This window comes from Lethenteron reissneri, unplaced genomic scaffold, assembly GCF_015708825.2.
Source record: "Lethenteron reissneri isolate LAM-NWPU_2019-01 unplaced genomic scaffold, ASM1570882v1 scaffold_1547, whole genome shotgun sequence".
Taxonomy (NCBI): domain Eukaryota; kingdom Metazoa; phylum Chordata; class Hyperoartia; order Petromyzontiformes; family Petromyzontidae; genus Lethenteron; species Lethenteron reissneri.
Genome location: NW_026891275.1, coordinates 1,890 through 27,903, shown reverse-complemented (window position 1 = coordinate 27,903; position 26,014 = coordinate 1,890). Strand labels below are relative to the sequence as shown.

General features: G+C 52.9%; 1 protein-coding gene across 1 annotated transcript; it reads left to right on the top strand.

Moving 5' to 3' along the window:
- On the top strand, positions 1-25,407 carry LOC133362612 (activin receptor type-2B-like; the record flags this gene model as incomplete). The annotated part of the gene is made up of 13 exons (XM_061581535.1): positions 1-85; positions 1,551-1,718; positions 1,767-1,887; positions 2,323-2,423; positions 5,773-5,927; positions 8,341-8,472; positions 10,669-10,803; positions 16,518-16,651; positions 17,923-18,020; positions 18,852-19,007; positions 22,431-22,557; positions 24,855-25,022; positions 25,268-25,407. Coding segments are annotated over exons 1-13 (1,720 nt in total), but the record flags the coding sequence as incomplete, so codon positions are not given.
- Positions 25,408-26,014: the final 607 nt, after the last annotated feature.

Below are 26,014 nucleotides of genomic sequence, written 5' to 3'. Positions count from 1 at the left end.
ATGACGATGCACAAACTCTGCAAACTTGGCCTACTCTTCCACTTCGTGCTGCCTCTCATCGACCACCTCGTCACATGTAACCACGGTGAGCAGAGCCGGTCGATAAATCGGGTACCAAGTTGACTGGGGAGCGGTGGTGCAGTGGTTAGGTCACTGTGTGTGGGTGCTCATGCTGTTGTGGAGTGGCTCATGCAGCCAGCTGTGGCTGCAGGGTTCTGGTGGTACATGTTGTTTATGCCGCTTATTGTGAAAATTCCGTCACAGTTCCTATGATCACTGTTTCATTGCTTTCATGGCTTTATTTTGGTGATTTCGAAAAGTGTATTGGTTTGGCCATGTTTGTTTGTTGTAGTACAGAGTTAGACTGATGGCCTTAATCTAAGTTGTCTTGTGGTTGTTGTTGTTGTTGTTTGACTTGCATCCCACTGGGATGTTTGCACACAGAGTTGGTGTACGGTGTTTTTTGTCTGCAATGTTTTGCTGTCTTTTCTTAGATTTTCTTTTTGCACTCAGTCACATAGTCACTTTAAGATGTTTTTTGTTAGGTTTTTGTTTTTTTAAATCCTTTATATTAAGTTCGCTTGCTTGCTTGCGTGCTTGCGCGCTTACGACCGTGCAAATCTTTCGGTAGTTTTTTAACCCACTTCCCGTGATCCAATCGAGCTGACATTTTGCACACAGACTCGTTGTGCGAGACAATTAATGTTCGTGAATTTTTTTTAAAAAATTTTACACTTTTTAGGGAAAGCAAATTAAATATTTAATTACCAATTGCTTAATACTGGCAGACAATCATCTGACCCATAGGTGGCAGCCATCTCAAGCTCTGGTTAAGCTGGGATCCCGGCACCCTGAGTCTCCAGACCGGCTCTTATAAGAACATCGGTCTGGGCTCTCGGGGCCACGCCACCGGCTTGCCCCGGTCGGTCCTGACAAGGACAGCGAGCCAGGGGAGTTCCAGGGCCTACTCTAGCTGGTCTTCGATCTTCGCTGGTTGAAGCTAACACTCGACCCTGAGCCCTCCGGCTCATCACCTTATATAGCAATCTCCCCCCGGGGGGGGCCGTGGGGGATGGCAGGTGCGGACGTCGATGTAAGCACCTTCTCTGCGTACGGCCATAACCACGCCCCATCCGTACCAATACACCTCTACACATGTCACTGTAGTTAAGAGTCGTAAGTCGGGGACTGTATGTTCATGTTGTAGTGAGAGTCGTAAGTCGGGGACTATGTGCATAATGTTATAGTGAGAGTCGTAAGTCGGGGACTGTGCATAATGTTGTAGTGGGTGTCGTAAGTCGGGGACTACCTGTGCACTGTTGTTGTGAGAGTCGTAAGTCGGGGATTTCTGGAAAATGTGGTGTCGTGAGAGTTGTAAGTCGGGGACTGCTTGAACATTGTTATAGTGAGAGTCGTAAGTCGGGGACTGTCCGTGCATGATGCTGTGGTGAGTGTCGTAAGTCGGGGACTGTGGGTACAACGTGTTGCAGTGAGAGTCGTGGACTGTGTACAAGGCAACACCCGCGGGGATGACCCCTTTGCCCCTCTAGGCGCCTCGTCCCTCTCCTCCTCCTCCTCCCCCTCCTCCTCCTCGTCGCTGGCGCTCACCTGGCCGCCCGTGGAGACGCAGCGCCGCCGCCACCGCCGCCGCTGCGTCTCTTTCAGCCGCTACGGAGACGCGGAGGAGGCGGTGGGGGGGGGGCGGTCGGAGGCCGGAGGCACCGTGCTTTGTGACGCTGCCGGGGGGGAGCAGGAGGGGAGGGAGGAGGAGGGGAGGGAGCACGAGGGGAAGGAGGAGGGTGGCTTCTGCTACGCGGCGTGGCGCAACGTGTCGGGCGACATCTTGCTGGAGCGCCAGGGCTGCTGGGTGCACGACTGCCGTGGGAGGTGAGGAGCAGACCAGCAGCCCCCCCACCTTCTCCCCCCCCATCTCCTCCCCCCCCACCTCCTCCCCCCCCCACCTCCTCCCCCCCTTCATCATCTCCTCCCCCCACCTCCCCCCCCACCACCTCCCCCCCCACCTCCTCCCCCCCCACCACCTCCCCCACCTCCCCCCCACCACCCCCAAACCACCTCCCCTCACACCTCCTCCCCCTCACACCTCCTCCCACCTCCCCCCCCCCTTCCTCCTCCCCACCACCTCCTCCCACCTCCCCCCCCCCTCCTGCTCCCTCCTCCCCACCACCTCCTCCTCCCCCCACACCTCCTCCCCCTCACGACCTCCTCTCTCTTCCTCCCCCCCACACCACCTCCCCACCTCCTCCCACCTCCCCCCCCTCCTGCTCCCTCCCCCCCACCCTCTGGGTGTCCCACTGTGATCAGGAGCGAGTGCGTGGAGTCGAGCAGCAACCCCTTTGTCTACTTCTGCTGCTGTGACAGGGACCTCTGTAACGTCGCCTTCGCCCGACGGCCCCGGCCACACGGTCAGTCTTGAGCCGGGAGAGACGCCGGAGACGGTTCACGAGGCGGGAAGAATCGATGCCGTTCCAGCTCTCAGTGGCGGCTCCTGCAAAATCTCTCAGGGGGGGGGCAAATGTCTGGATGATTGATAAGGATAAGGTCCACCCATGCAATGGATAAATTAACAGCTTAAGCATGTAAAGGCAACTTCACTTCTTTAATATTAATGAAAAATAAAGTGACTCTTACAATACATCTTGTTTGTTTCTATACTCACTATTATTACAATCCACTCAATTTCTTTTATTAAAGATTCCACTAGGTGGCGACATATAATATTGTTGACTGAAACGTGCTTACGTATGATGACGTAAGCACGTTAGGGCGAGCCCTCCCGGAAGCCGTAGAGAATTCATTGCAGCGCCCGCCGTTCGGAAAAAAACATCTTTGAATGTAAGTCTATGGGAACACTCGGGGCGATTCTCAGCCAGAGTGAAATCGCCCAAAAAGAGGCGGTACTCCACAGAACGTGACATGACGCTGATTGGACTATATCCAGAGGCACAGTGACGGCTAGCGTGACTCTGTGGTTGAATGACATTGGTGGTGCATCGCCCAATCGCCCTAATGAAGAAACCGCCCCTGGTTCCAGCTCTCTCTCGTTTTTGTCACGGCCCGGCCAGGCCTGGCTGGTGTTGGCGAACGGCAAAAAACGATTGTTTACGACCGAGAAAGGTGGATAATTTAAAAGGATGATTATAATTAATATTGCAATGTATGAAGAGCTACAATCCTCCTCTGTGGCGCGACGCGTGGTTGATGTGAAATAAATAAAATATTTTATTTTCTACCTACGTAGGTAGAAAATAAAATATATTATTTTATTTTATACCTACGTAACTTTACCGAAATAACCAAAGAGTGTGTATGGGAGCCTTTAACATTAAAGTCTATGGGAGAATTTAACATTGAAGTCTATGGCAGCCTTTAACATTGAAGTCTATGGGCGAATTTAACATTGAAGTCTATGGGAGCCTTTAACATTGAAGTCTATGGTAGCCTTTAACATTGAAGTCTAAAGGAGAATTTAACGTTGAAGTCTATGGGAGCTTTTAACATTGAAGTCTATAGGAGAATTTAATATTGAAGTCTATGGGAGCCTTTAACATTGAAGTCTATGGGAGACTTTAACATTGAAGTCTATGGGAGACTTTAACATTGAAGTCTATAGGAGAATTTAACATTGAAGTCTATAGGAGAATTTAATATTGAAGTCTATGGGAGAATTTAACATTGAAGTATATGGGAGAATTTAACATTGAAGTCTATGGGAGCCTTTAACATTAACGTCTATGGGAGACTTTAACATTGAAGTCTATGGGAGCCTTTCACATTGAGGTCTATGGGAGACTTTAACATTGAAGTCTATGGGAGAATTTAACATTGAAGTCTATGGGAGAATTTTACATTGAAGTCTATGGGAGCCTTTAACATTAAAGTCTATGGGAGACTTTAACATTGAAGTCTATGGGAGCCTTTAACATTGAAGTTTATGGGAGACTTTAACATTGAAGTCTATGGGAGACTTTAACATTGAAGTCTATGGGAGAATTTAACATTGAAGGCTATGGGAGATTTTAACATTGAAGTCTATGGGAGACTTTAACATTGAAGTCTACGGGAGACTTTAACATTGAAGTCTATGGGAGACTTTAACATTGAAGTCTATGGGAGAATTTAACATTGCGGTCTATGGGAGACTTTAACATTGACGTCTATGGGAGACTTTAACATTGAAGTCTATGGGAGACTTTAACATTGCAGTCTATGGGAGACTTTAACATTGAAGTCTATGGGAGAATTTAACATTGAAGTCTATGGGAGACTTTAACATTGAAGTCTATGGGAGACTTTAACATTGAAATATATGGGAGACTTTAACATTGAAGTCTATGGGAGACTTTAACATTGAAGTCTATGGGAGACTTTAACATTGAAGTCTATGGCAGCCTTTAACATTGAAGTCTATGGGAGGATTTAACATTGAAGTCTATGGGAGACTTTAACATTGAAGTCTATGGGAGACTTTAACATTGAAGTCTATGGGAGAATTTAACATTGAAGTATTTGAGAGACTTTAACATTGAAGTCTATGGGAGACTTTAACATTGAAGTCTTTGAGAGACTTTAACATTGAAGTCTATGGGAGACTTTAACATTGAAGTATATGGGAGACTTTAACATTGAAGTCTTTGAGAGACTTTAACATTGAAGTCTATGGGAGAATTTAACATTGAAGTCTTTGAGAGACTTTAACATTGAAGTCTATGGGAGACTTTAACATTGAAGTCTATGGGAGACTTTAACATTGAAGTCTTTGAGAGACTTTAACATTGAAGTCTATGGGAGATTTAACATTTACGTCTATGGGATACTTTAACATTGAAGTCTATGGGAGGATTTAACATTGAAGTCTATGGGAGACTTTAACATTGAAGTCTATGGGAGAATTTAACATTGAAGTATATGGGAGACTTTAACATTGAAGTCTATGGGAGAATTTAATATTGAAGTCTATGGGAGCCTTTAACATTGAAGTCTATGGGAGCCTTTAACATTGAAGTCTATGGGAGAATTTAACATTGAAGTCTATGGGAGCCTTTGACATTGAAGTCTATGGGAGACTTTAACATTGAGTCTATGGGAGACTGTAACATTGACGTATATGGGAGACTTTAACATTGAAGTATATGGGAGGATTTAACATTGAAGTCTATGGGAGACTTTAACATTGAAGTCTATGGGAGAATTTAACATTGAAGTATATGGGAGACTTTAACATTGAAGTCTATGGGAGAATTTAACATTGAAGTCTATGGGAGCCTTTAACATTGAAGTATATGGGAGACTTTAACATTTAAGTCTATGGGAGACTTTAACATTGACGTCTATGGGAGCATTTAACATTGCAGTCTATGGGGGCCTTTAACATTGAAGTCTATGGGAGCCTTTAACATTGAGTCTATGGGAGCCTTTAACATTGAAGTCTATGGTAGACATTAACATTGACGTCTATGGGAGCCTTTAACATTGAAGTCTATGGGAGACTTTAACATTGAAGTATATGGGAGCCTTTAACATTGACGTCTATGGGAGCCTTTAACATTGAGTCTATGGGAGACTTTAACATTGAAGTCTATGGGAGACTTTAACATTGAAGTCTATGGGAGCCTTTAACATTGAAGTCTATGGGAGACATTAACATTGAAGCCTATGGGAGCCTTTAACATTGAAGTCTATGGGAGACATTAACATTGAAGTCTATGGGAGCAGCCCCTGTGAGTGCCTTCACAGCTGAGCCTCCTGTTGCAGAGGTCACTCAGCAGCCTACGCCGGTGGCCAGGCCGGTGCCCACGCCGGTGACCTTGCTGTCCGTCACGACGCCGCTGCTTCTGCTGCTGCTGCCGCTCTCCGTGTGGACGTACCGGCGATGCCGCAAGCTGACGCATGCCACAACGCCTCCGCAGGTGGTGGTGGTGCTGTGTGTGTGTCTGTGTGTGTGTGTCTGTGTGTGTGTGTGTCTGTGTCTGTGTGTGTGTGTCTGTGTGTGTCTCTGTGTGTATCTCTGTGTGTGTGTGTCTGTGTGTGGCCTCAAGGTGCACTTGGCCTGGCACAAGCGTCGTGGTGACGTCACCGCCACTTAGTGGCGAATGGCGGTTGTTGTTGTTGTGTCTGTGTGTGTCTGTGTGTGTGTGTCTGGTGGGGAGCGGTAGTGCAGTGGTTAGCGCGCTGCGCTATGAACCTGGCGATCCGGGTTCGATTCCCGCTCACGGCGAACACCAGTGACGATTATCTGAACCGGTCCTGGGCTTCCCCTAGGTCGACTCAGCCTCAAATGAGTACCTGGTGCGGTGTGTAAACATCGCCACTATTGAGACAAAAGCGGTCGGGCGTGGTGCTGGCCACCCACCCCCTCGTGTACCGTTCCGGCCTTCATAGGTGCTACGCTAACAGCACTTGCCCCTACAGTCTGTTAAGGCTATACGGGGGATCTTTGTCTTTGTGTGTCTGGCAAAACAACCCCCTCCCTCCTCGTGGTGCCGGACGGGCAACGTTGTCGTGGACATTGCCGTGGGGGGAGGGGCAATTCCGATTGGCCTCTCCCCTCATGGCATCTGTGACCACCACAGCGGCTAAATGGGGGCTCTGGACGGGTGCGAGTGGCTGGTAACCCCTCCACCTTCAATAAATTACCACTAAACCACTTCTAAAATATCTAATTAATAAGCTTGTGCCGGAGGCCCCAGGGGGACAGGTGTCTATGACATCTCCTGGCCAGACCCCATTTGGTCGAGCCAAGAGATTGAATCTTCGCCCTCGGAGCTCTTCCAGAAACAACAAAAAGCCACTACGGGTGGCCACGTGGAATGTTCGAACGCTCACTGCGGAGGAGAGGCTGCCACACCTCTGTCGGGAGCTGGACCGGTACCGTCTGGATCTTTGTGGCATTCAGGAGGTCCGGTGGACCAGCTCTGGATGCTGCCACTATGAGGGGTGGACAGTCCTCTACTCGGGGCAGAAGACTACTAAACAATAGGGAGTGGCTCTTGTTTTGAAAAAAAGAATGAAGGGGGTGTGGGAGCGTGGCAGTGAGGTGTGGGAAGCTGTAAGCCCCAGGCTATTTTGGGCTTGCCTTCCCATCAACCGGAGGTGAGGACTGGTGGTCGTGGTTACTTATGCCCCCACCGAAGACGAACATCCGTGGAGGGATACAGGCAAGGCCAATGAGTCAGATGCCTTCTATGACCTGTCACAGGTGCTGGCTAAAGTGGCCCCTCGGGATAGAGTCATCTTGTTGGGTGACTTCAATGCCAGAATTGGCCATGATGCTGGCACCTGGTCTGGAGTGATTGGAAGGCATGGGCCAGATCAGCTCAATAACAATGGTAGGAGGCTGCTAGATTTTTGTGCAGCCCATGGGCTTGTAATTACCAACACGCTGTTCAGGCATCGGCACATCCACACAGCATCATGGATGCATGCCGGGTCCAAGTAAGAACATCTGCTGGGCTACATAGTGACGGATCAGCGGATGCGGGCCCATGTCCTTGACACCAGGACCTACTGTGGAGCTGATCTGCCCCCTGACCATCGACTAGTCATCTGTAAGATGCGCCTGCCATTCTTCCATTCCGGTGGTGGGTGGACACCCAGGACCCCATTCCAACCTAAGGTGGCTTGGACTCAGCTTGTAGGCAGGGCAGCCTAAATGTTTCTAACCGGCGAAGATGCTTAGTTTTGGTCGGGTTTAAGCAGGCTGGATTGTGTGAGGAGCTCACAAATCCTTGAAAGATCTGGACAAAGACCCATGGGTGAGCTCCTCCGGCAGACAACGCTGCGTTGGCTGGGCCATGTAGCCCGCATGCCAAGTCGTCGCATGCCTAAACAGCTTTTGTTCGGCTGGATCCAGGGGGCTAAACGGGCACGGCACGGGCTAGAGAAGAGATGGAGTGATGTGGTACAGGAGGACGTGGAGCTGAGTGGACTTGCCTGACTAGTACCAGCGGTGTCAAGATCGGCCTCTGTGGAGGAGGCTCGTGAAGGACGCTACTGGGCAGTTGGAGGCAATCGCCCTCCAACAACAATGGAGGGCGGAGGAGCGACGCTCACAACAACGAGCGGAGCGCCTGGTGGCTAAAGCATAGCAAGTCGGCACAGTAGGGGGCACAGGTGGTGCATCAGCCACTCATCTCAGTCAGTCGACCAGTGGCACCTGGGTCTGCCCCGTGACCTCCTGCCAGCGGGCGTTCTTGTGTATAGTGTAGTGTATAATAAGTGTATGGTGTAGTCACTTGCCCTGCCGGTCGGTCCAGGCTACGCGGCGGGGGGTCTCTGCCGTTGACGGCAGCAAGGCTGCCCGACGCTCCATTCCGCCAACAGGAGGCGGTGAGCCTGACGGCGCTGCTGCCGCCGCTGCTGTTGCTGGACTTACGAGCCGGCGGTCGCTTCGGCTGCGTCTGGCGCGCTCAGCTCCTGTCCGAAGTCGTCGCGGTGAAGATTGTCCAGACCGTGGTGAGACCCCGCACACACACACACACGCACACACGCACACACACACACACACGCACACGCACTCACACACACGCACACACACACGCACACACACACTCACACACACACACACGCACACACACGCACACACACACGCGCACGCACACACACGCACACACACACACGCACACACACACACACACGCACGCGCACACACACACGCACACACACGCACACACACGCACACGCACACAAACACACGCACACACACACACGCACACACACTCACGCACACACACACGCACGCACGCACACACACACACTCACGTACACACACACACACACTCACGTACACGCACGCACACACTCACGCACACGCACGCACACACACACACGCACACACACACAGAGACCCTACACGGCCCACAGAGACCCACAGTGACCCAAAGAGACCCATAGAGACCCACATCAACCAACAGAGACCCATAGAGACCCACACAGACCCATAAAGACCCACAGCAACCCACAGAGACCCATACTCATAGAGACCCACAGCAACCCACAGAGACACACGGAGGCCCACAGAGACCCACAGTGACCCACAGAGACCCACAGCAACCCACAGAGACCCACAGTGACCCATAGAGACCCACAGTGACCCACATCAACCAACAGAGACCCACAGCAACCCACAGAGACCCACAGCAACCCACAGAGACCCACAGCAACCCACAGAGACCCACAGCAACCCACAGAGACCCACAGTGACCCACATCAACCAACAGAGACCCACAGCAACCCACAGAGACCCACAGCAACCCACAGAGACCCACAGCAACCCGAAGAGACCCACAGTGACCCACATCAACCAACAGAGACCCATAGAGACCCACACAGACCCATAGAGACCCATTAGAGACCCATACTCGCAGAGACCCACAGCGACCCACAGAGACTCACAGTAACCCACAGAGACCCACAGTGACCCACAGAGACTCACAGTAACCCACAGAGACCCACAGTGACCCACAGAGACCCACAGAGACCCATAGAGAACCACATCAACCACCAGAGACCCACAGCAACCCACAGAGACCCACAGTGACCGACATCAACCAACATAGACCCATAGAGACCCACAGTGACCCATAGAGACCCACAGAGACCCATACTCAGAGATTCACAGCAACCCAGAGACCCACAGCAACCCACTGCGTGTGTCTCCGTGTGTCTCATATGTCTCCGTGTGTCTCCGTGTGTCTGCGTGTGTCTCATATGTCTCCGTGTGTCTCCGTGTGTCTCCGTGTGTCTGCGTGTGTCTGCGTGTGTCTCCGTGTGTCTCCGTGCGTCTGCGTGTGTCTGCGTGTGTTTCCGTGTGTCTCCGTGTGTCTCCGTGTGTCTCCGTGTGTCTCATATGTCTCCGTGTGTCTCCGTGTGTCTCCGTGTGTCTGCGTGTGTCTCCGTGTGTCTGCGTGTGTCTGTGTGTGTCTCTGTGTGTCTGCGTGTGTTTCCGTGAGTCTGCGTGTGTCTCCGTGTGTCTCTGTGTGTCTCCATTTCTCCGTGTGTCTCTGTGTGTCTCCGTGTGTCTGCGTGTGTCTGCGTGTGTCTCCGTGTGTTTCCGTGTGTCTCCGTGTGTCTCCGTGTGTCTCATATGTCTCCGTGTGTCTCCGTGTGTCTCCGTGTGTCTGCGTGTGTCTCCGTGTGTCTGCGTGTGTCTGCGTGTGTCTCTGTGTGTCTGCGTGTGTTTCCGTGAGTCTGCGTGTGTCTCCGTGTGTCTCCGTGTGTCTCCATTTCTCCGTGTGTCTCTGTTTGTCTGCGTGTGTCTGCGTGTGTCTCCGTGTGTCTCCGTGTGTCTGCGTGTGTCTGCGTGTGTCTCCGTGTGTCTCCGTGTGTCTGCGTGTGTCTCCGTGTGTTTCCGTGTGTCTGCGTGTGTCTGCGTGTGTCTCCGTGTGTCTGCGTGTGTCTCCGTGTGTCTCATATGTCTCCGTGTGTCTCCGTGTGTCTCATATGTCTCCGTGTGTCTCCGTGTGTCTCCGTGTGTCTGCGTGTGTCTGCGGATCTCGCCGCGTGTGTTTCTCGCGGGACCACGGCTTCCCCCCCGCGAGACTTCTGCTCCTCTGGACGCGACCTCAGCCTGAGCAACTTCACACGTTTGTCTCCTCCTCCTCCTCTCCCCGCCATCGTCGTCGGCGTTGTCTTCGTCCGGGACGCTCGCAGAACCAACGGCTGTGGCAGAACGAGGTGGACATTTTCGTCACGCCCGGCCTGAGTCACCACAACCTGCTGCAATTCATCGGCGCGGAGAAGCGGGAAGGGCCCGAGATGTGGATCATCACCGCCTTCCACGAGCGGGTTCATAGACTCACTCACCGTGCAGAGACTCACAGACTACTCACACAGAGACCCACAGACTACTCACACAGAGACCCACAGACTACTCACATAGAGACCCACAGACTACTCACATAGAGACCCATAGACTACTCACATAGAGACCCACAGACTACTCACACAGAGACCCACAGACTACTCACATAGAGACTCACAGACTACTCACACAGAGACTCACAGACTACTCACACAGAGACCCACAGACTACTCACACAGAGACCCACAGACTACTCACATAGAGACTCACAGACTACTCACATAGAGACCCATAGACTACTCACATAGAGACCCACAGACTACTCACACAGAGACCCACAGACTACTCACATAGAGACTCACAGACTACTCACACAGAGACTCACAGACTACTCACACAGAGACCCACAGACTACTCACACAGAGACCCACAGACTACTCACACAGAGACCCACAGACTACTCACACAGAGACCCACAGACTACTCACACAGAGACCCACAGACTACTCACACAGAGACCCATAGACTACTCACACAGAGACCCACAGACTACTCACACAGAGACCCACAGACTACTCACACAGAGACCCACAGACTACTCACACAGAGACCCACAGACTACTCACATAGAGACCCATAGACTACTCACATAGAGACCCACAGACTACTCACACAGAGACCCACAGACTACTCACATAGAGACTCACAGACTACTCACACAGAGACTCACAGACTACTCACACAGAGACCCACAGACTACTCACACAGAGACCCACAGACTACTCACATGAGACTCCACAGACTACTCACACAGAGACTCACAGACTACTCACACAGAGACCCACAGACTACTCACACAGAGACCCACCAGACTACTCACACAGAGACCCACAGACTACTCACATAGAGACCCACAGACTACTCACACAGAGACCCACAGACTACTCACACAGAGACCCCAGACTACTCCACACAGAGACCCACAGACTACTCACTCACTCAGAGACCCACAGACTACTCACACAGAGACCCACAGACTACTCACACACTCAGAGACCCATAGACTACTCACTCACTCAGAGACCCACAGACTACTCACACAGAGACCACAGACTACTCACACAGAGACCCACAGACTACTCACACAGAGACCCACAGACTACTCACATAGAGACCCATAGACTACTCACATAGAGACCCACAGACTACTCCACATGAGACCCACAGACTACTCACACTCAGAGACTCACAGACTACTCACACAGAGACTCACAGACTACTCACACAGAGACCCACAGACTACTCACACAGAGACCCACATACTACTCACATAGAGACTCACAGACTACTCACACAGAGACTCACAGACTATCTACACAGAGACCCACAGACACTCACACAGAGACCCACAGACTACTCACATAGAGACTCACAGACTACTCACACAGAGACCCACAGACTACTCACACAGTAGAGACCCACAGACTACTCACATAGAGACCCACAGACTACCCACACAGAGACTCACAGACTACTCACACAGAGACCCACAGACTACTCACATAGAGACCCATAAGACATACTCACACAGAGACCCCAGACTACTCACTAGAGGACCCCAGACTACTCACACAGAGACCCACAGACTACTCACATAGAGACTCACAGACTACTCACACAGAGACCCATAGACTACTCACACAGAGACTCACAGACTACTCACACAGTAGAGACCCACAGACTACTCACATAGAGACCCATAGACTACTCACACAGAGACTCACAGACTACTCACACAGAGACTCACAGACTACTCACACAGAGACCCACAGACTACTCACACAGAGACTCACAGACTACTCACACAGAGACCCATAGACTACTCACACAGAGACTCACAGACTACTCACACAGAGACTCACAGACTACTCACACAGAGACCCACAGACTACTCACACAGTAGAGACCCACAGACTACTCACATAGAGACTCACAGACTACTCACATAGAGACTCACAGACTACTCACACAGAGACTCACAGACTACTCACACAGAGACCCACAGACTACTCATGTAGAGACCCATAGACTACACACAGAGAGACCCACAGACTACTCACACATTAGAGACCCACAGACTACTCACATAGAGACCCATAGACTACTCACACAGTAGAGACCCACAGACTACTCACGTAGAGACCCATATACTACTCACACAGAGACCCACAGACTACTCACACAGAGACCCATAGACTACTCACACAGAGACCCACAGACTACTCCACAGAGACCCACAGACTACTCACACAGAGACCCACAGACTACTCACACAGTTAGAGACCCATAGACTACTCACACAGTAGAGACCCATAGACTACTCACACAGTAGAGACCCATAGACTACTCACACAGTAGAGACCCAGACTACTCACACAGTAGAGACCCACAGACTACTCACACAGTAGAGACCCACAGACTACTCACACAGTAGAGACCCACAGACTACTCACACAGTAGAGACCCACAGACTACTCACACAGTAGAGACCCACAGACTACTCACACAGTAGAGACCCACAGACTACTCACACAGTAGAGACCCATAGACTACTCACACAGTAGAGACCCACAGACTACTCACACAGTAGAGACCCAAGACTACTCACACAGTAGAGACCCACAGACTACTCACACAGTAGAGACCCACAGACTACTCACACAGTAGAGACCCACAGACTACTCACACAGTAGAGACCCACAGACTACTCACACAGTAGAGACCCACAGACTACTCACACAGTAGAGACCCACAGACTACTCACACAGTAGAGACCCACAGACTACTCACACAGTAGAGACCCATAGACTACTCACACAGTAGAGACCCACAGACTACTCACACAGTAGAGACCCACAGACTACTCACACAGTAGAGACCCACAGACTACTCACACAGTAGAGACCCACAGACTACTCACACAGTAGAGACCACAGACTACTCACACAGTAGAGACCCACAGACTACTCACACAGTAGAGACCCACAGACTACTCACACAGTAGAGACCCACAGACTACTCACACAGTAGAGACCCACAGACTACTCACACAGTAGAGACCCACAGACTACTCACACAGTAGAGACCCATAGACTACTCACACAGTAGAGACCACAGACTACTCACACAGTAGAGACCCCAGACTACTCACACAGTAGAGACCCACAGACTACTCACACAGTAGAGACCCACTAGACTACTCACACAGTAGAGACCCATAAGACTACTCACACAGTAGAGACCCATAGACTACTCACACAGTAGAGACCCACAGACTACTCACACAGTAGAGACCCACAGACTACTCACACAGTAGAGACCCACAGACTACTCACACAGTAGAGACCCACAGACTACTCACACAGTAGAGAACCCATAGACTACTCACACAGTAGAGACCCATAGACTACTCACACAGTAGAGACCCACAGACTACTCACACAGTAGAGACCCATAGACTACTCACACAGTAGAGACCCACAGACTACTCACACAGTAGAGACCCACAGACTACTCACACAGTAGAGACCCACAGACTACTCACACAGTAGAGACCCACAGACTACTCACACAGTAGAGACCCACAGACTACTCACACAGTAGAGACCCACAGACTACTCACACAGTAGAGACCCATAGACTACTCACACAGAGACCCACAGACTACTCACACCACACACACAAAGAGGCACATGTATTGGTTCAATTGAAGCGCACACTTGAACTTGGAGGCAACCATCCCGGAGGGCTGCTACAAGCAACACCTCCTCTGCCTCCCTAAAAAAGCCTCAACACTAAATAAACTTACGAAATACTCTGAGGACTGAAAATCCTACATCGCCACAAATCCCAGCCTTCAATATTGAAATCACAAAGCTAATCAATCAAGCCAAAACAGAACGCAGGCACGAGTTTGTTGAATCTTTTGATCATCGCCAAAACTCATCAAAACTTTGGAAGATCATCGAAGCCTTAAACGGACACTCCAAACCCACCACCCAATTGTGCAATCAATTTCAACAACAAATCCGTCATAAACAACAACAACATCACCAACCAGAGGTGAAACTCGCTATCAAAAAAGCCAAAAATTATTCCGCAATTGGTCCGGATGGCATAGCTATGCCCGATCTCAAACACCTCGGCCCCCCTTGGCATCGAGTTTCTCGCCTCCACCATTAACGCCTCGCTCCCAGTGCAACCTCATTCCGGCCATCTGGGAATCATCGACAATCATCCCACTTCCAAAACCCAGCAAAGACCTCAATCAAGCGACGTCCCACAGGCCGATTTCCCTACTTTACTTGAAACGCTCTTCAACCAAATAGCGCCACCACATCGAAGTTGAACCACTTGCACACCGCTGCCACCATGCACCATCACCACCACCACTACTACCACTACTACCACCACCACCACTACTACCACCACCATCACCACTACCACCACCATCACCACTACCACCATTATCACTACCACGACTACCACCACCACTACCACGACTACAACCACTACCACCACCACTACCACCACTACTACCACTACTACCACCACCACTACCACCACCACCACCACTACCATCACCACCACCACTACCACCACTACTACCACTACTACCACCACTACTACCACCACCATCACCACTACCACCACCATCACCACTACCACCATTATCACTACCACGACTACCACCACTACTATCACCACCATCACCACTACCACCACCATCACCACTACCACCACTACTACCACTACTACCACCACTACTACCACCACCATCACCACTACCACCACCATCACCACTACCACCATTATCACTACCACGACTACCACCACCACTACCACGACTACAACCACTACCACCACCACTACCACCACTACTACCACTACTACCACCACCACTACCACCACTACCACCACTACCACCACCACCACTACCACCACCACTACCACTACTATCACCACTACTATCACCACTACTACCACCATTACTACTACCACCACTACAACCACCATTGCCACTACCACCACTACAACCACTACCACCACCACCACCACTACCACCACTACCACCACCACTACCACCGCTACTACCACCACCACTACCACCACCACTACTACCACCACCATCACCACCACTACTACTACCAACACTACCACTACTACCACCACCACTACCACCACCATCACCACTACTACCACCACCACTACTACCACCACCACCACTACCACCACTACCACCACTACCACCACCACTACTACCACTACCACCACCATCACCACTACTACCACCACCACTACTACCACCATTACCACCACCACTACTACCACCATCACCACCACCACTACCACGACTACCATCACCACTACCACCACTACTACCACTACCACCACCACCACTACCACCACCACTACCACCACCATCACCACTACCACCATTACCACTACCACGACTACCACCACCACTACCACGACTACCACCACTACTATCACCACCACCACTACCACCATTACCACCACGACTACCACCACCACTACCACGACTACCACCACTACTATCACCACCACCACTAACACCATTACCACTACCACCACCACCACCACCACCACTGCCGCTGCTCCCCTCTCACCGCCGCAGGGCTCGCTGTGCGACCACCTCAAGCGCTCCACGCTGTCGTGGCACGAGCTCTGCCACGTGGGCGAGACGTTGGCACGCGGCCTCGCCCACCTCCACCGTCACGTGCACGGAGGCAAGCCGGCCATCGCCCACCGGTACGTCGCTAGCAGGCCGCCCACGGATCACCGGGGGTGGCGGCGGTGCGGGTGGCGGAGTGGGTGGGGGGCCCCTGCCGACCTCGGGTTCGGACTCCGCCAGAGGTCGCAACCGGGTACCCGATACCCGCACCCTACCCGATACCCGTACCCTACCCGATACCCGTACCCTACCCGATACCCGTACCCTACCCGATACCCGTACCCTACCCGATACCCGTACCCTACCCCATACCCGTACCCTACCCGATACCCGTACCCTACCCGATACCCGTACCCTACCCGATACCCGTACCCTACCCGATACCGTACCCTACCCCATACCCCGTACCCTACCCGATACCCGTACCCTACCCCATACCCGTACCCTACCCGATACCCGTACCCTACCCGATACCCGTACCCTACCCCATACCCGTACCCTACCCGATACCCGTACCCTACCCGATACCCGTACCCTACCCGATACCCGTACCCTACCCGATACCCCGTACCCTACCCGATACCCGTACCCTACCCGATACCCGTACCCTACCCGATACCCGTACCCTACCCGATACCCGTACCCTACCCGATACCCGTACCCTACCCGATACCCGTACCTACCCGATACCCGTACCCTACCCCGATACCCGTACCCTACCCGATACCCGTACCCTACCCCGATACCCGTACCCTACCCGATACCCGTACCCTACCCGATACCCCGTACCCTACCCGATACCCGTACCCTACCGCTACCGTACCCCTACCCGATACCGTAACCCGATAACCCGTACCCGTACCCCCATACCCGTACCCTACCCGATACCCGGCTACCCCGTACCCAGCCGGGTACGGGTAGCCGTTTGCGACCCTGGTGCGGCCGGGTACGGGTAGGCCGTGAGTCACTGGGAGTAACTGTTTGTCACTCATTTCGGGTAGGGTACGGGTAGGGAATGGGTACCCATTTGCGACCCTAGTGTGGCCGGGTAGGGTACGGGTAGGGAACGGCTACCCGTACCCGGCCGGGTACGGGTAGCCGTTCCCTACCCTACCCTACCCGAAATGAGTGACAAACGGTTACTCACCAGTGACTCACGGCCTACCCGTGGGTACGGGTACACATTTGCGACCTTGGTGCGGCCGGTTACGGTTACGGGTAAGGAATCAAAACCCGTTTGCGACCTCTGGACTCCGCTTGCGCCTCACGCAGCCCCCTCTCACCCTTCGACCGCTTGAACGCGTCACCGTGCCCCCCCCCGCCCCCCCCCCCCCCGTCTCTCCCGCAGCGACTTGAAGAGTAAGAACGTGCTGCTGAGGAGCGACCTGTCGGCCGTCGTCGCCGACTTTGGCCTGGCGCTCAAACTCCAGCCGGATTGCCCACCCGTCGACATCCCGCGGGTAAACACCGACGCCGGGGCCAAGAGGCGGAGACGCCAAGAGGCGGGAGGGTGCCGATAGAACCTCGTTTGCCAGAAGAAAAAATTTGATAGTTGTTTTTTTTTTACCCTTTTATCTGTGCAACAAGACTAGGCTCTCTGGAAAGCTGTCTCGGGTGTGGACGAATAAACTTCAAGGACAGTGCATATCATCATCAGAGTTGTGTTTTTTGTTTGCATTATGACTGCAGGTATTGCGGTCTATGCAAACATGACTCCTCTTAAAAAAAAGGTGTCAGTTTTGTTGCCAGACAGAAGGGTAAAAAAAACAATTATCATATTTTTTACTGGCAAATGAGGTTCCAATGGTGTAAATGCTTACCCCGAGCTCTCATACTCTGATGGTGCATTGTCTTTGAGTTGTGCACCTTTTGGCGTCATCTGGTCCAACACCATGTGAGACTAGGCTCTAAGGAAAGCTGTCTCGGGTGTGGACCAATCAACTTCAAGGACAGTGCATACATTATCAGAGTTATGTTTTTTTTGCATTATGACCGCAGGTATTGTGGTCTATGGTGTCAGTTTCATCGCCAGATAGAAGGGTAAATATAACCCGTAAAAACAAAGTTTTTTCGCTATAAATCCTTTATATGCGTGGCGGCTAGAGTCCTCTCGTCCTCTGGCTTGAGATGGCTGCCACCTATGGGTCAGATGATTGTCTGCAGTATTAAACAATTGGTAAGCGCGCAAGCAAGCACGCAAGCAAGCGAACTTAATATAAAGGATTTAAAAACCAACGATCAGCTGGAGAGCATCGTGCCGAGCGTGACGCCGCCGCCGTTGCACCCCGCCGCAGGTCGGCACTCTCCGCTACATGGCCCCCGAGCTGCTGGAGGGCGCCATCTGCTTGCAGTCCGACGCCTTCCTTCACATCGACGTCTACGCGCTGGGCCTGGTGCTGTGGGAGATCGCTACGCGCTGCACGTCCAGTGGCGGTGAGCGGAGGTGGCGGCGTCGGCCCCAGGGGCGTGGTGCTGGCCGGTCCTGGTCACCTCTTGTCACACGGTGCCGCCCCACGTGATGTGGGTGGGGGGGTCTTTCTGTGTGTGTGTCTGGTCTGTGTGTCTGTGTCTGTGTGTCTGTGCGTGTGTCTGTGCGTGTGTCTGTGCGTGTGTGCGTGTGTCTGTGCGTGTGTCTGTGCGTGTGTCTGGTCTGTGCGTGTGTCTGTGTGTCTGGTCTGTGCGTGTGTCTGCGTGTGTCTGTGCGTGTGTCTGTGCGTCTGGTCTGTGCGTGTGTCTGTGCGTGTGTCTGGTCTGTGCGTGTGTCTGTGCGTGTGTCTGTGCATGTGTCTGTGCGTGTGTCTGGTCTGGGCGTGTGTCTGTGCGTGTGTCTGTGTGTGTGTCTGGTCTGTGCGTGTGTCTGGGCGTGTGTCTGTGCGTGTGTCTGTGTGTGTGTCTAGTCTGTGCGTGTGTCTGTGGTCTCAGTTAGCTGATGAAAGTTCTCGACCGTCCAACTTTCAAAATGCATCATGGATGCATGCCGGATCCAAGCAAGAACATCTGCTGGGCTACATAGTGATGGATCAGCGGATGCGGGCCCATGTCCTTGACACCAGGACCTACCGTGGAGCTGATATGCCCTCTGACCATCGACTAGTCATCTGTAAGATGCGCCTGCCATTCTTCCATTCCGGTGGTGGGTGGACACCCAGGACCCCATTCCAGCCTAAGGTGGCCTGGTCTCAGCTAGCTGATGAAAGTTGCAAGCGAGAATTTCATCATCACTTGCAGCTGGGGTTGGCATCGTCCCCCACTCCTCCTGATGTCGAGGGTAAATGGGCGAGGTTTAAGACTGTGACTCATGCAGCTGCAATGGCTGCTTTGGGTACACGGTCCAGACCTCCCCAGAAACCCTGGCTGACAGAGGAGGTGCTCAGGATAGTTGAGAAAAAGTGACAGGCCCACTCTCATCGCCTACAGCATCCCACGTCAGAGAATGAGGAGGCTTACCGCAGCCTTCGCTCGGAAGTTCGGAGAGCCGTGAGGCGCTGCAAGGATGGGTGGTGGTTGCGGGTTGCTGAGGAGATGGAGTCTGCCTCAGTGGCCCGCGATCACAAATCACTATTTAACTCCATCAAAAAAGTAACCTGCAGCGCCACACCTATTACCATCACTAGGGGAAAGAACGGTGATCCAATCTCCGACCCCCAGAAACAGGTTTGCAGATTTGCTGAGCATTTCTGTGAGGTCCTGGTGGAGGGGAAATCCCTCAACATGGAAAACATCATGGCACAAATTGGGGATGACCATGCTGAGGCTGCGGTGCCTCAAATATTGGAAGAAGAAGTCACCCCCTGTGAGTGGCTGGCTGAGGTGCCATCTGTTGAGGAAGTACTGAATGCGATCCAGAGTCTGAGACCAGGAAAGGCACCAGGCAGAGATGATCTCCCAAGCGAAATGCTGAGGGAGGGTGGCGTTTGTGCACAGACTGCCCTATATGACATCATAACAACAGTCTGGACCACTGGACGGGTTCCGCAGGATTGGAAGGATGCCCTGGTGGTCCCCCTCTTTAAGAAGGGGGACCGCACAGACTGTAACAACTACAGGGGCATCTCCCAATGCAGTTTCAGGAAAAGGCGGTCCTGCACAGATACCATATTTTCCTTCTGTCTGCTACAGCAGATGTGTAGGGAATTCCAACAAGACCTACATCTCTGCTTTATTGACCTGGTCAAGGCCTATGATACCATCAGTAGGCCTGGGCTCTGGGTTGTTCTTCGTGCTTTCGGAGTCCCTGACCCTCTGCTCACCCTCATTAAGGACCTTCATGATGGTGAGTGGGCCCGGGTAAAACTACGTGGCCGGGAGTCAAAACCATTCCCTGTACACCTTGGGGTGTGACAGGGATGTCTTCTGGCTCCCACATTATTTAACATCTATTTTGACCACATCATTCGTGAAGCCTTCAATAGCTGTACCGGAGGAATTTCCATTTGGTACAGATATAATGAGAGGCTGATCAATGCCCGGGTGCGGTCAAGGGATGGCTTTCTATTGCTCAACCACGTTATGTATGCCGATGATCTGCTAATTACTGCTCACTCGGAGGAGGAGGTGGAGACGCTGCTGCTGAAACTGGAGCGTGCCACTAAAACTAAGCACTTGCCTGGGTATTTTGTACCATCAGACACTCCACCCCCATAACTCCCAATCAGTTGTGGAGAGAATGGAGAGTTTCCCATACCTGGGCAGTGTGCTCATGACCGGTTCCGGTTTAACAGCAGAGGTCTCACTCCGAATCAATCGAGCAGCAATATCTTTTCATCGGTTGCGTAACGCTGTGTGGAAGCTACCTGGTCTGTCGCTCCGCACGAAGCTTCAGGTCTTCTCAGCCACGGTCATTCCCTCCCTTCTCTACGCTTGCGAAACGTGGACCCCCTAATGGAGCATCTTCACCGGTTAGAAACATTTAGGCTGGCCTGCCTACGATCCATCCTGGGTTTAACCAGGCTGGAATGTGTGAGGAGCTCACAAATCCTTGAAAGATCTGGGCAAAGTCCCATCGGTGAGCTCCTCCGGCAGGCAAGGCTGCGTTGGCTGGGTCATGTAGCCCGCATGCCCAGCCACCGCATGCCTAAACAGCCTTTGTTCGGCCGGATCGAGGGGGCTAAACGGGTGCGGCACGGGCTAGAGAAGAGATGGAGTGATGTGGTACAGGAGGACGTGGAGCTGAGTGGACTTGCTGATGCCTGGTACCAGCGGTGTCAAGATCGGCCTCTGTGGAGGAGGCTCGTGAAGGACGCTACTGGGCAGTTGGAGGCAGTCGCCCTCCAACAACAACGGAGGGCGGAGGGGCGACGCTCACAACAACGAGCGGAGCGCCGGGTGGCTAAAGCACAACGAGTTGGCACAGTAGGGGGCACAGGTGGTGCATCAGCCACTCATCTCAATCATCTCAGTCAGTCGACCCGTGGCACCTGGATCTGCCTCCTTGACCTCCTGCCAGCGGGCGTTCGACAATTCACGTCGCCTCAAGGTGCACATGGCCTGGCACAAGCGTCGTGGTGACATCACCGCCACTTTGTGGCGAACGGCGGTTGTTGTTGTCTGTGTGTGTGTTTCTGTGTGTGTGTGTTTCTGTGTGTGTGTGTCTGTGTGTCTGTGTGTGTGTGTGTGTCTGTGTGTGTGTGTGTCTGTGTGTGTGTCTGTGTGTGTCTGTGTGTGTGTGTGTGTGCCAGGCATGCTGGGTGAGCATGTGTGTCTGTGTGTGTGTGTGTCTGTGTGTCTGTGTGTGTGTGTGTGTGTCTGTGTGTGTGTGTGTCTGTGTGTGTGTCTGTGTATGTGTCTGTGTGTGTGTATGTCTGTGTGTGTGTGTGTCTGTGTGTGTGTGTGTCTGTGTGTGTGTGTGTGTGCCAGGCATGCTGGGTGAGCACCGCGCTCCCTTGGTGGACGAGGTGGGTGAGCGCCCCACGCTGGATGAGCTCCGGCACTTCGTGGTGGACGGCAATGGCCGCCCAGCGATCCGGGAGGCCTGGCTCAAGCACCCGGTCGACGTCTCACTCAGTCACTCAGTCACTCACTCAGTCACTCACTCACTCAGTCACTCATTCAGTCACTCACACACTCAGTCACTCAGTCACTCAGTCAGTCACTCACTCACTCACTCAGTCACTCATTCAGTCACTCACTCAGTCACTCATTCAGTCACTCACACACTCACACAGTCACTCACTTAGTCACTCATTCAGTCACTCACACACACACTCAGTCACTCACTCAGTCACTCAGTCACTCACTCAGCCACTCACTCACTCACTCAGTCACTTACACACTCACTCAGTCACTCACTCAGTCACTCACTCAGTCACTCAGTCAATCAGTCACTCACTCACTCAGTCAGTCACTCACTCACTCACTCACTAACTCGCTCACTCTCACAGACTCACTCACTCAGTCACTCACTCACTCACTCTCTCTTTCTCACTCACTCAGTCGCACACTCACTAACTCGCTCACTCGCTCACTCGCTCACTTACTCACTCAGCCACTCACTCACTCAATAGTGCTCTCATTCACTCAATCACTCGCTCGCTCGCTCGCTCACTCACTCACTAACTCACTCGCTCACTCCCTCACCCACTCACTCACTAACTCACTCACTCACTCACTCTCTCTCACTCACTCTCTCTTTCTCACTCACTCAGTCGCTCACTCACTAACTCGCTCACTCTCTCTTGCTCGCTCACTCACTCAGTGACTCACTCATTAAGTGACTCACTCACTCACTCACTAACTCTCTCACTCACTAACTCTCTCACTCACTAACTCGCTCACTCACTCAGTCACTCTCTCTCTCGCTCACTCACTCAGTTAGTCACTAACTCTCTCACTAACTCGCCCTCTCACACACTCACCCACTAACTCTCTCTCTCTAACTCTCTCACTCACTCTCCCACTCTCTTTTTCTCACTCACTCGCTCGCTCACTCACCAACTCGCTCACTCGCTCGCTCGCTCACCCACTCACTCAGTCACTCACTCACTAGCGCTCTCATTCACTCAGTCACTCGCTCGCTCACTCACTCACTCGCTCACTCAATCAGTTACTCACTCAGTCACTCCTTCATCACCCACCCACCCACTCAATCAGTCACTATCAGTAACTCACTCATTAACTCGCTCACTCCACTCACCACTCACTCACTGACTCACTCACTGACGCACTCCAAGGCTCACTCACTTCCCACTCACGCACTTATCATTCAGTCACTCACTCACTTTTTCTCTCACTCACTCACTCAGTCAGTGAACACACTCACGCACTCACCTCACTCACAACTCTGCTCCCTCAGCCGCTCACTCACTCACTCACTAACTCTCTCACTAACTCGCCCTCTCACACAACTCACCCACTCACTAACTCTCTCTCACTCTCCCACTCTCTTTCTCACTCGCTCGCTCACTCACTCACTAACTCACCTCGCTCACTCAGTCAGTTACTCAGTCACTCCCTCACTCACCCCACCCACTCACTCAGTCACTTACTCGCTCACTCACGAACTCGCTCACTCGCTCACTCACTCACTCAGTCAGTCAGTCACTCACTCACTAACTCGCTCACTCGCTCAGTCACTCAGTCCCAGTCAGTCACTCACTAACTCGCTCACTCACTCTCATAGGACTCACTAACTCACTCTCTCCCTCACTCCACGCTCGCTCACCCACTCACTCACCTCGCTCACTCACTTACTCGCTCACTCACTCGCTCGCTCACTCCACTGGCTCATTCACTCCACTGGCTCACTCACTCACCACCTCAATCACTCACTCTCTCACCCACTAACTCACCCTCTCCCTCACTCACTCGCTCACTCACTCACTCACCCAATCACTCACTTACCCTCTCACCCACTCACTCACTCGCTCACTCACTCACTCACTGGCTCACTCTTTCCCTCCCCTCCTCCTTCCCTCCTCTGTCATCCCTCCTGGTCATGTTACTAGGGCGCAGATGTTGACTACCTCACCTGGTCTACGGGAGGACGTGGGTTCCATCCCGACCCTGACGATGTCTGCCGCTGTATTTGAAGTTGCGTTTTAACCTCGGCTGATGGTCAACTCATCCAGCAGCAGATTGACCTCGTGGTGGCTTGCTGGTGGTGGTGGTGGCGGTGGTTGGCGGCGGTGGTGGTGGTGGTGGCGGTGGTGGCGGTGGTGGCGGTGGTGGCGGCGGTGGTGGCGGCGTGGTGGCGGCGGTGGCGGTGGTGGCGGTGGTGGCTTGGTGGTGGTGGTGGTGTCTTGGTGGTGGTGGCGGTGGTGGTGACGATGTTGGTGCGTGACTCCCAGGGACTGTCCAGCTGTGTGTCACCATGGAGGAGTGCTGGGACCAGGATGCGGAGGCTCGCCTCTCGGCGCACTGCGTGGAGGAGCGTCTGGCGCAGCTGCGGACCGACCCGGGGCTGCCTGGTGGCAGCGGTGGTGGTGGTGGTGGCAGCGGTGGCACCACAGCCGCCCCTCCACCCACCACCACCGTCACCGCCACCGTCACCGCCACTCCACCCACCACCACCACCACCGCCCCTCCACCCACCACCACCACCGTCACCGCCCCTCCACCCACCACCGCTATCGTCACAGCCCCTCCACCCACCGCTATCATCACCGCCCCTGCACCCACCACCACCGCTATCATCACCGCCTCTCCACCCCACCACCACCACTATCATCACTGCCCCTCCAACCACCACCACCACTATCATCACCGCCTCTCCACCCCACCACCACCACCGCCAGGCCCCTCCGCTCCGACCCCATCGTCCTTCTCTCCAACGCGACACCCCGTCACTCGTCGTCGCCCCCATCGAGGAGTCAAGCCTCTAGGCCGGGGGGGCGCGGTGGGTAGGGGTGGGGAGGGGGGGCTCCGGGGGGGTGGGGGCGCTGTGGGGGGGGCAGCACGCAAGGCCCCCCACGGCGTGAACGTGGCACGGCCTGACTGCAGAGGCTTTTTCACTGGGCCTGCTTAAACAGGCTTTACTAAGCCTAACTGGACAGGCTTTACTAGGCCTGACTGAACAGCCTCCACTAGGCCTCATGGTCAATCCACAGCTGGATGAGTGACCATCAACATTTCCTATACTGTTGAAGTCCTATCGTGTTTGTGTCTTGTGTTGTTTTTGTCGTAACGTTCTGACACCGTGCCCCCTACTGGACATCTGTGACACACCAAGAGCTTTACAGCTCTTCGGATTCCTCCGGTGTTAATAAAGACGTTGACATCACTCTCAAATGTTTGTCATTTGTAAAGCTTCCGCCCCATTACGCTCCCAATGACTACGACGCATTAGCAAATCGTAGCCCGTTTAGGATCAGTAAGATCACACCCGCAACAGGAGTTGTGTATGGGTTAGTGTAAAGGGTAGTGCATAGTAGTGTAGTGCAGTGGTGTCACTAGGGGGGTGCGAACCGCACAGGGTGACACCATCAGAGGAGGTGACACCAAAA